General features: G+C 38.1%; 1 protein-coding gene across 7 annotated transcripts in view; it reads right to left on the reverse strand.

The window, feature by feature from the left end:
* Window positions 1-689: 689 nt before the first annotated feature.
* The window catches only part of FUT8 (fucosyltransferase 8), a 314,298-nt gene continuing 302,499 nt past the window's right edge, over window positions 690-12,488 (reverse strand). For all 7 annotated transcript variants that reach the window (XM_060141031.1, XM_060141067.1, XM_060141048.1 and 4 more), the window contains 2 exons: window positions 10,183-10,333; window positions 690-1,680 (listed from right to left, as the gene is read on the reverse strand). In XM_060141031.1, the coding sequence (XP_059997014.1) occupies window positions 1,363-1,680; window positions 10,183-10,333 (469 nt within the window). In that variant the 3' untranslated portion in view covers window positions 690-1,362. The remainder of the gene's footprint in view (window positions 1,681-10,182; window positions 10,334-12,488) is intronic.

Raw genomic sequence — 12,488 nt, forward strand, 5'->3', positions numbered from 1 at the left:
GAGCCTGTGCGCCACAACTACTGAAGCCCACGCACCTGGAGCCTGTGCTCTGCAACAAGAGAAGCCACCGCAATGAGAAGCCTGTGTACCACAACAAAGAGTAGCCCCCGCTTGCCGCAAATAGAGACAGCCTGCGCACAGCAATGAAGACCCAATGCTGCCAAAAGTAAATAAATAAATAAAGTAAAAAAAAAAAAAAAGGAAACAGAGCCAGCTTCCCAACCCCACAGATTCCTGGTACTCTCAAAAGCAGGACATGATAGGAAAGGGCACAAATCATTTTCTGGATAAAACAACAGGTCTCAACTCACAAAAAGTGACAATAGCCACAATAAGAAAGAACAAGCCTGAAATTGTTAGCTTGGGAGTGGAGGGGATAGTTCCTCTGGCACTGAGGAGTATGATTATTTGATTCAATTAAATCAAATAAACAATGTCCAAAATAATAAAATAAAATTTCCCTAAGATGGTTCTGAGCAACTCTGTAATGTGCACCAACTAAACTCAGTTTTCAGTGTTAAAATGGACCAAGGACTCTCTGAGCTAAGCCACTCAATCTGAAACAGAAAAAAAAAAAAAAAAAAGTAAAGCAGAACTATAAAACTCTTTTTATCAACATTTTCCACTATACAGCTGGCCACATCATCATCTAATGATATAAAATTCTAGAAACTTTACAAAATTCCTTTTTAAAATTTATTTTTTGTTATCAAAGAGAATGTCCGGAAACATTGAGTACTAAAGAATCTGTTCATGGTATTGTTTTACAAAAGTTCCTAATGGAGTATGAATATTTTATTTTCTGTTGTATCCTTCACTTATTAATGATGAGGTGGATGAACTGGTACAATTACTCAAAAAAAAATTCCAGACAAAAACATCCATTCTCATTTTGAATCTGTTGATTGGAGTGAATTCAGTGGTTACAATACCACCACTGGCTAAGAATCAAGCTCCCCGCAGGAGGGAGCTATTTGAGTCATCTCGTTAGGTCACATAGGTCTCTCAGATATAGGCACCATGTTTGAAGTCTCACACAAAATGTCTGTGTCACTTAAATTACACAATGTGGCAGTGTTTGTTTCATGGGGACATAATCTTGAAAGAACGGGCAAAGTAGAAAACAACCTGTTTGTATGTTATACGTGAGTACATTATCGGACTGTGCATGGTTTTGAGGGCACGGTAGCCCTTGTTAAAGAGGAATTCCACCAGTGAAGCATCTGTCAGATCCCAGCTGCTCCTGGCGCTGGGGGTGTTGACTCATTTAACCATGAGTTGTTAGGTTGGGGCCTTCTTCATCTACTGTTTGGCTCAAACGGTTTGAACTGAGTTTGGTTGTCTTTCTCATCCATCTAAGCTTTATTTCTCAGCCTCAGGATATGTGGGGTACTTGACTGTTTCTATCTTCTCTCGAACTTTGTAGGAGGGATAGAGGCCCGTCCTTCCCAGTTTTCTGTTGACACCTTTAGAATAGCCATCCCAATGATTTCCAGCCACACCAATGATATCTCCAGGTTCCATGGGGATTTCATCTGCAGTTCGAGGTTGGTGAGGATAAATGGCAATCTGGTTGTGGGCATTTTGACCTCCAAAATAGTAGATGTCATCCAAAGAATGGAAGTTTGCAGAGGCATCGGGATGCAGTGTCTGCATGATTTCATAAGCAACTCGACAGACCTTGGGAAAGTATGAAAAAAAAATTGGTTAGTATGTGTAAGATCTCCTTCATAGCAATCCGAAAGCTCTTGGCCAAAGAGACTAGGACTAGACTAGGACCAGGACTGAGAGAATGAAAAGCAGTGGATTCTAGTCACAGGTTTTCAGTCCATTTGCTCTCAGATGATGGTACGAGTCATTCTTCATTTCTGTGCTTGTATTTTTTTTTTAACATAAAAATTATTACAATTAAGATCTCTCAGAGAAAAAAAGTATGTGTATATACAGTGCAAAGTATTTTATGAATATGAATTCATAACTTTATATTTATTAAAATATAAAATTTTAATTTTAATAAACATTTATTAAAAGCCACAGAGTGTTCCATGTTGGGCACTAGTGGTACAAAAATGAGTAAGACACAGTCTATGCCCTTGGTGAATTCAAGGTTCAGGATTAGAATCAGGATTATAAATACTTTACACAAATGCTGCTGCTCCCTTTCCTTCATTCAGTGTTAATAAATCACATACTCTTTTCTGCTAATTTGGACTGGGTCTCAGGACTCTTCTCAACCGAAATTCATGTAATTACTGACAATCAACTATTGCCAAATGAGCTAAAATATATCTGCCACTTCCGTTCTAAAGTGTGATGTGTGTGATGTGTAGACAGTAGCATCTAGACTGAAATCAGATGAACTAGGCTTTGGGGACGAGGCATCTACCTGATGCACTTAAGGCTACTTAAAAGATTCCTCTGTCCAAAAAATACCTACCATTCCCACTGGATGGCAGCTGGAATTTCACAATCTGAGCTTCGTTTCTTGAGCTTCATACTTGGTGGTAAACTATAACTATCTTAATGGAGGTATAACATTTTAAGCAATTGACAAATATATTCATTATAGAGTAAATGGGTTTCAGAAACTTTTCTAACAATAGGTGAAGACCAAAGAGAGAATACTATCATTTTGCTTAGAAAATTCTTCCATTATACACTGTGAACACAGGACTCGACTCAGGTCAATTTTCCTACATCTCCAGTTGTAGTTACCTCCGTTAATGAAGTTTTATTGTCCCTACACCAATACTTTTGCACATATTTAAAATGATACTAATAGTAATTGTTAATCTGCTCAGTGGAGCAATTTAGGATTACCCAGCAGTTCTTTAAAACTTTGGCATTCATGATATCAAAAACTGAATTCTTAAATGTTATGAGCAAATGGAATCTGATTAAGTTAATCATCAACTTAACTCCTTAAAAAGTCTGAATTTTAGGAACCCGAGGGGAGGTTTTCACATGCTATATGTAATTTGTAAATGAAACTAAGTTTAGATAGTATTTTTAATTTTGCAGATAGGGACTAAAATACAAGGAGATCTGCCCAAATTCTAGTGCTAGAATTTCAACTAGACATGGAACCAAGAAAATAACTTTGCTTTCAAATTTGCTACTTCATCAACAAACTAATTTTATATGGGTACGATTGAGATCACTGGTTGAATACTGAAACTATAACAAAATGAAGCTAAAAAAGATTTGGAACTTGAACTTCAAATTCAGCCAAAGGCCCACACAGCACAAGCAAAATCAAGTTAAGCCTTTGGAAAGAAACTAAATAATTAAAACAAAGCGGCTCCAATAATAGCAAAGTACAATAACAATGATAGAGGCATATTTACTGAGTTTTTTCTGTCAGACATTGTTTCTAGGTCTAATTTAATTGTCAGCAGCCCCATAAAAATTTATCATGCTCGTTTTATGGATGTCAAAGGTCAGTTAAGGAATATGCTCAAGGTTACACTACTATTAAGTGGCATATTCAGGTTTTGAACCCAGGCAATCTGTGTATGCTTGTTAACTGCTAAGCATATTTTTTCTTGCAGATCCTATTCTCCATGTTCACATTTTAATAGCAGAAAGATATCACTTAAGGCCAAGGCTGGCCTTGGGAAAACCTGAGAGTCTTATATTCAGGGCCCCTCCACCCACTTGTCAATTATCCCTAGCCAGGGATGCAAGACCTTGTACTGTCTTTCGGATGACCACAATGCCCACCGTGGTAATGAACCCTAATGTGTTTCCTCCTTTCATTAATAAACTTCTCACTCTCATAAAAACAACACTGCCCTCAGTCCCATACCCTTAGGGATGTGCTTTCTTTTGGGGTAACCCTAATAATCAGTTTATGTTTTGGTATCAATAGCTGTTGATGTATTAGACTGCTGGATAACACATGTACTTTCTTTTTAAAATTTTTTTTTGCGGTATGCGGGCCTCTCACCGTTGTGGCCTCTCCCGTTGCGGAGCACAGGCTCCGGACGCGCAGGCTCAGCGGCCATGGCTCACGGGCCCAGCCGCTCCGCGACATGTGGGATCTTCCCGGACCGGGGCACGAACCCATGTTCCCTGCATCGGCAGGCGGACTTTCAACGACTGCGTCACCAGGGAAGCCCCACGTGTACTTTCTTAAGCCAAAGAAATTATGAATGGTAGAACTTGCAGACACAGAGTGGACCAATCTTTCTCCTTCTCATAATAATGGCAATAATGAGAGCAGCTGAGCTTACTGAGCACTGTTCTAATAGCTGCGCTTGCATACATGCTTCCTCTCAACTCATTTAACTCTCACAACAACCCTATGAGTTGGTTACTGTTATTATTTATATTCTACAGCTGAAGAAACTATGCCAAAGAAAGATTAATTTCCAAAAAATAAAAAAAATGAATAAAGGAGCTAGTAAATGACAGAAATGTAATTAGAACTCTCTGTCTCTAAACCATACACTGAACTGCCTTAGGTTCTGAGGATAAGTACCTAGTACAGTGCCTGCCACAGAGCAGCCACTCAGTAAGTACCTTCTGAATGAATACTGCTCCATGCATAATACCAGTCCAACTGGTGATATTTAATCCTTAAGATCTATATATAACATTCTGAGTAATGAAAAATTTTTCTCTATATTAACCATGGGGCAATTTACTGCAAAGGGCAAGAAAGATTACTATGGTGTCAACGTTTGCATTTAATCACCCTAGGCTTCCTCTCTGGACTTAACAAATCCAAATCACGTGACAGGTAAATGAGGTCTTTCAGTTGATGTCAATACTCAGGTTTGATACTTGACAGGTAGCATGATTGAGAGGGGTAGTCTACGGTTTGCAAAGCAGTGCTTGGCCACACATATGTTTTATTTCATTTGCTGTTGATATGGCACTATATCATTTTTAGAACACTACTAAGCACACAGTAATGAGTAAAAGCAAAAATCCTGCCAAAGGATAAAACATAGATATGACTGTATTTACAAAAAAATAATTAAAAAGTGGAGGAAGGTCCATTAGTTTGAATTTTATCCCTAAGTAACAACCAGCTGAGCTTTGCATGAGCCTCCAAAGCTTTCTCAGAGCAGATGGGATCTTGGCTTTTGTCAAAATTGACAGGGCCAGAAGGATCTCCTAGTGTGAGAAGTTGGAAGTGGGCTCTTGTCTCACTGCGTGAGGCTGGGATATCTGTGAACTTTTACTGTAAACTGCTTTGTTTTGCTATTCAATGAGAGAACAGTATCTACTGTCGTTTCATGAACCATACCTCAGTGGAAATTCCTATCGAGAGCCATCTGTCTAGAATAAAATGAATGTAGTATCTGGTTTCTCCCTCTGGGCTTTCCAAAATCTGATTCAGAACGTGATGAGGCCAGTTGTGTTGTGTGTGGATTTGGAATGAAACAACAGAGAATGCCAGGAGAATGTCATATTAACTGCCACAAAGGGAAGTGTCTCAGGGTGAAAAAAAAGTAATTTTGTCCTATGGTGATTTTAATGATTGAGAAACTAATGAACAATGTTGACTGTTCCTTAAAAAATGTTGATTACCCATAGTCTTTAAAATGGACATCTACAAACCATTTTTGTAAATCAGATTCCAGAGTTATAAAACCTGATTCTAAAACTTGATAAACAGTATTTTAAAAAAGAAAACCTTTCTGATATTTTGCCCATCTACAACTGAGTGAGCTGTCAACTGCTGGAATTGGAACGCCAATTCCTTTGCTTCAGATTTTAGATGGTTTCATTAAATATGAAGGTAACTTAAATGACATAGGAGATGCTTAGGGCATAGGCAACTTCCAGTAACACAGAACAAGATTAGAGTATTTGGTAGAATAGTTTGGAATGCGATGCACTGCATAGCTTTCAAAACTTACTTGATGCTGTTGAAAAGTGTTAATATTGCCTCTAATTTTCAGACTAAATCCTGAAGATTGTTTTCTTCAATTTATGAGGCTTTTAGGACAAACTTGGCTATGAGAAAGAGCTCTGATGAAGGAATTCAGAAAACTGAGTGCAACAATAGTAACAAAATTAGAGAGTAGAGTCATATTCTTGGCTTTTAAAAACTTTTCACTTAAGGAGAGAGAATTCCCAGACCTCACTTGTGGATATAAAACCAAGAATGATTAGAAGCCCTAAGACTGAGAAGAATGGGTCCAAAACCTTATAAAGAATCCTGATTAAGGTGCCATGACATTTGTGCCTACAGTTTCTCAAACATCAATCCGGCCTTGCAATTTCCTTCTAACAATACATTTCATTCTTCCAGTATTGTCTACAATAGCACATGGTCAACAGATAAACTCTATTGTCATATAGCATAAAAGTCCTCAAAGGGTAGTATACAGGAGACAGAAAGTTTACATGACTGAAACTTCAGGATTGTCAAAACATTATGAAGAAGATACTAAACTTTTATCCCTTCTAACCATCTCTTGAAATGAGATTATCATCAAGCAAAGTTTGAAAGTTGGTTGTCCATGTTTTATTCTGGGCTGAGATTTGGTTCTCATTGTTTTATTCTCTTATCACCCTTCTGGATGTAAGGCTTTAGTCTTCTTCTGTTTTCTGCAGGAAAGTCTGCAGATTAATTTCCCTAAAGTCAAAACATACACCAGTTTACCTGCATTTGCTAAAGCAAATACTATTACTTATCACTCACCCTTTGGGAATGAAGAGCTTTTGTTTCTGAAAATTCATATTATGTGGTGACGCTCTCTTTCAATAAGCTTAATAAAATAGAGTTAAGGTGGTACCTCGGCACAGGAATTAATATGCCGAATGTTACTGGTTATTATTCTTTATGAAGAATTGTTACACACATCCAATGCACACAATGACTATGTGGAACCTAAGCATCACCCGTGACCATAAGCAGAGGTAATGGAGTCCTTGAACAGCATATCTCATGTTCCTTCTAAAACGTGAGATCATATAGTCTGAAATGGGGCCATGTGAAAAAAAGCTGTTAAAATAAATACTGTAGAGTCTAACAGGCAAAGATATACCTACACCTATTCCTTTATAAATAATAATAGCAGCTAACATTGCATTTAACATATTGCTGAGTACTATTCTCAGTGCTTTACATATAATAACACTTTAATCCTCACAAAAACTTTAGGCAGTAGGTATTACTGTTATTACCATTTTTACAGGGAGGGGGGAAAAGGTCAGTGATAGGCTAAGTAATTTGTTCAAACGCCACTGAGTCACTAAGTGGTCAAAGTTGGATTTAAACCCAGGTAGTCTGACTCCAGAGCCCACAATGTCTCATTCTTGTTCTCCGACTCATGAAGTCAATGGCTTGATACTTTGATGTCATCAGTGACGTTTTCTCAAACTCCACTGCTACTGCTGATGAGACATTTTGGGGGCATTCTTCAAACGATTCCGATTTTGGTTTATGGCAATTTTGGTTTGGTTTATGCTACAAGCCACCAACCAACTCATTCACACCACAAAAATATTAAACTGTACCAAATGCCTTTTTACTAAAAATATTTTCAAAAAATACTAGGGTGCAGGACTTCCCTGGTGGTGCAGTGGTTAAGAATCCGCCTGCCAATGCAGGGGACACTGGTTCGAGCCCTGGTCCGGGAAGATCTTATATGCCGTGGAGCAACTAAGCCCATGCACCACAACTACTGAGCCCACGTGCCACAGCTACTGAAGCCTGCGTGCCTAGAGCCCATGCTCTGCAACTAGAGAAGTCACCGCAATGAGAAGCCCGTGCACTGCAACAAAGAGTAGACCCTGCTCGTCGCAACTAGAGAAAGCCCGCACGCAGCAATGAAGACCCAACGCAGCCAAAAAAACCAAAAAACCAAAAAAAACCGGGGTGCAAGGAAGCCCAAAGATTAATCACTGAATGTGGAATTATTCCACAGTCTCAAATGCTACAGCTGTTAGTCACCAAGAAAGGAGGTGATCACATTTCGCAAACTGCTACTCACTATATAAATGTAAGGTATTTTTTACTGTTAAACTTTTATTCTGAGCCCTAACATGTCTTGAGGTATTCAAGTCTATCTTGGGACACAAAATATTGGTTTAAATGATCAGAGTTATTTTGGATGACCCTTGACTTGCCAAGAGTTTTTAGGAACAATATATAATCACAAATCTTATTCCTTTGGATACAACCAGACCTCTCATTACTACGCTTTCTTCATATAAACTGTTTTCTGGATCTGAGGTCTGAAGAAGACACAGAGGTTGATATTATGCATAAAATAGAACAAAGTAGTGTGAACAATATGCTCTTCAAACCTGGACAGGTTTCCAGTATCATGAAGTGACAGAGGTCCTGATTTCTGGGTCAAAACTAGACTTATGAGGCTATGAGGATCAAAAATTCTACAGCACATCCTTGAAAAGGGAAATAAACAAAAGATTTTCTTTCCAGAATGAGTCTAATGGCATTATTAAGGAGAGCTGGACAAAGGAAAGCAAAACATAGAGCACGTCCTTGTAAGTCTCAGTGTCTACCTCCATGTAAGGCTGGTAAATGTTTAGACATGTATATATTTATTTACTTTTAGAGCTTTATAACTAGAGCAGTGGTTCTCACAAGGGTGATTTTGCCCTTCCACTCCCCCCACCCGGGACATGTGGCAATGTCTGGAGACACTGTTGGCTGTCACAACTTGAGGTGAGGGTCTACTGGCCACGGACGCTGCTAAGCATCCTATAATGCACAAGACAGCACCTCACAGCAACTTATCCAGCCCCAAATGCCAACGGTGCCAGGTTGAGAAACCCTGGACTAAAGGAATACACTTTAGGAAGGCCTAAAATCTAGACCTACAGAGGAGGTGGTACCTCTGGGAAAGTGACTCTTGATTCAATCATTCTAACAAGAAGCATTCGAAAATGTGTTATTTGCACCTGTTGATCACATAGGCCCATAGCCAGATTCTCAAAAGCAGTTGAGAGGGACTAGGTAGTTACAACTCCTCCCCCCATCCCACCCCCTTCTCAAAGATAGGATCCTCACCCCAATTAGGGAGAATATCAGCTATGGATGCCTTCATGTTTTCCCTCTGAAGAGGACTGCTGCCATGTGACTCCTGTTCTGTGCAGCTGTCTTTGCGTCTTAAGTTGTATTCTTATGCCACATTGAAGGAACTCATACAGGCTTTGCTGGGATAAGTATCTTTCCAACAATCATATCACCATACCATTGTGACAGTGTGCACTGTCACGTAATAAAAAACTGTCCATTTCTTAATACTCTCTGCAGTATATTCCCATGTAAATGATGTGTCTTTCCTTTTCACACTTTCTTTTCTCTGCTTCTTCTAAGCTTTCAGGTGTATATTTATCTTACATGGCTTATATTTCTTTGTAATTATTCTCTGGTTATTTCATGTGGATATTTTGCTCACTAGATTCTGGACCAGGGTAAGAGCTGTATCTTCGATCTCCTTTGAAATTCCCTCTACACCTAGTATAGGTCTGAGCACAAACAATCATTTAACAGCGTGTTGAACAAACTAACCAATAATATGCACATAAATGAGACAGTTGAATAAAATCCACAATAAATCTTTCTATGCTGATATTCCACTGGGCATATAAGGCTGATTGGAGCACTCATAAAAACACACACACCAAACCAACAACATATTAAATATCTATAACAATAAACTCAAAGAATGATTATAATATGGTATTGCTTAAATATAATGTACAGTTTCTTGCTTGGTAGAAATGTTAAAAGGACCTGAAAGAGGAATTACATTTACTCTTTCTTATTTTCTATAAAGCAATCAAGTGAGGCAAAATGCTGAGCATTTAAGCCTCTCAGTATCAGTGCACTGATGTGTAGAAATGGATGGGCTCTGGTTACGTACTGATTGTATGCAAAATCAGCAAGTATTAAGTAAACTTAATTACTTGCTGTTTCTGTTAAATGCTGTGAATAAGCCAAGTACTTTAAAACAACCCCCGTAGCTGGCTTCAGTAGAGATGTATTCAACAACTGCTTGCAAACAATTAAATATTCAGTGCACTCAAATAGCTATGTTTTCTGGAATCTTCTCATTCTTTCACAAAAGGGATCATTCCCCAATATTAAAAACATTGTACCTGAGTCATGAAAACTAACATTTTTTTTAAAATCCAAGAACTTCCTGACCCAATATAACCAAAGAGTATTGATCACTTAAAAATGCTTACCTGGGATGAAAAAGTACACACTAGGAAGTCTGCCTGGGAGAGAAAGTGTATATCCAGGATCACACCTCGAAGTGAATTTTCTGTGTATCGATTATGTAGTCCAGCTGACCAAGAGATAGAGTTATCACTAATAAATTCATAACTGGGGTACCTGAAAAAAGAAATAAATTTATACAAACTCACTGAAATCATAGAATTCTGTCAGGAAATAGTATCCTATCAGCAGGAGGTAGCCAGCTCCTTTAACCAAGAGTCCCCCTCTTTCTGACAGTAAGGAAATCTTTAATTCTGGCATTCAATAGAGTAGCTGACAAAGCATCTTTGAATCCATTGATGGGGCAGAAACCATTCTGGGGTGTCCTGTATGTTAAAAGTTATTGGCATGACATAAAATACACATATGCACCAGAATGTCCCTTTCAATGCATGAAAGAATTGAAAACAGAAAGCTCTTTATTTTCATTGTAATAAGTGACCTTGAAGAGGTTTTTCAACCTGCTTTCATATTTTTTTCACACAGACACATTTTCATTTTATGCATTCCTTTCCCACTTTTATCCTTAAGCATATATCTTTATTAAAATATAACTCATACATTGCTTTTGCTTCTTCCAGTTTTACTGAGGTATAAGTTTTTAAAAGATCTATTATTTTATTTGTTTTTGGTTGCATCAGGTGTTAGTTATGGCATGCGGGATCTTCGCTGAGGCATATGGGATCTTTCGTTGTGGTGCACAGACTTCTCTCTAGTTGTGGCCTACAGTCTCCAGAGCGCGTGGGCTCTGTAGTTGTGGCGTGCGGGTTCCAGAGCACATGGGCTCTGTAGTTTGCAGCACGTGGGTTCTCTAGCTGAGGCACACGAGCTCAGTAGTTATGGCGTGTAGGCCTAGTTGCCCCACGTCATGTGGGATCCCAGTCCCCTGACCAGGGATTGAACCCGCGTCCCCTGCATTGTAAGGTGGATTCTTTACCACTAGACCACCAGAGAAGTCCCGATTGAGATATAATTGACATACAGCACTGTATAAGTTTAAGGCACAATGATCTAACTTACACACATCATGAAATGGTTACCACAATAAGTTTAGTGAACTTCCATCATCTCATTACAGACAAAATTTTTAAAACAGGAAAAAAAATTTTCCTTGTGATGAAAACTCTTAGGATTTAGTCTCTTAACTTTTGGTTGCTGTGGCTAGGACTTTCAATACCATGTTGAATAAAAGTGGTGAGACTGGGCATCTTTGTCTTCTTCCTGATCTTAGAGGAAAAGCTTTCAGCTTTTCATGGTTGAGTATTATGTTAGCTGTTAGTCTGTGATATCTTATGGCCTTTGTTATGTTGAGGTATGTTTCCTCTACACCCACTTAGTTGAGAGTTTTATTATAAATGAATATAGAATTTTGTCAAAAGCTTTTTCTGCAACTATTGAGATGATCATATGATTTTTATCCTTTGTTTTGTTAATGTGGTGTATCACATTGATTGATTTGCAAATATTGAACTATCCTTGCATCTACTTGATCATGGTATATGATCCTTTTAATGTACTGCTGGATTCGGTTTGCTAATATTTTGTTAAGGATTTTTGTATCTCATCAATGATATCAGCCTGTAAGTTTCTCTTTTTGTGGCATCTTTGTCTGGTTTTGGAATTGGGGTGATGTTGGCCTTGTAGAATGAGTTCAGAATTGTTCCTTCTTCAATTTTTTGGAATAGTTTGAGAAGCATAGGCATTAACTCTTCTTTAAATATTTTATAAAATTCACCTGTGAAGCCATCTGGTCCTGGATTTTTGTTGGAAGTTTTTTGATCAATCTTGATTCAACTCCATTACTGGTAATTGGTTTATTAATATTTCTTCCTAATTTAGTCTTGGGAGACTGAAATTTTCTAGGAATTTATCCATTTCTTCTAGGTTGTCCATTTACTCACATATACTTGTTTGCAGTAATCCCTTTTGATCCTTTGATTTCTGTGGTGTTGGCTGTAACATCTCTGTTTTCATTTCTGATTTTATTCATTTGGGTCCTCTCTCTTTTTTCTTGATGAGTCTGGCTAAATGTTTATCAATTTGTTTACCTTTTCAAAGAAACAGCTCTTAGTTTCATTGATCTTTTCTATTGTTTTAAGTGTCTATTTCACTTATTTCTGCTCTGATATTTATCATTTCTTTCCTTCTACTAATTTTGGGCTTTGTTCTTCTTTTTCTGGTTCCTAGAGGTGTAAGGGTGGGTTGTGTGTGTGTGTATAATTATTTCAAGTGGATCTCAAGTTCGAACACATTCTAACAACTCCACAGTTTT

This window comes from Lagenorhynchus albirostris, chromosome 1 (assembly GCF_949774975.1).
Source record: "Lagenorhynchus albirostris chromosome 1, mLagAlb1.1, whole genome shotgun sequence".
Classification (NCBI taxonomy): Eukaryota; Metazoa; Chordata; class Mammalia; order Artiodactyla; family Delphinidae; genus Lagenorhynchus; species Lagenorhynchus albirostris.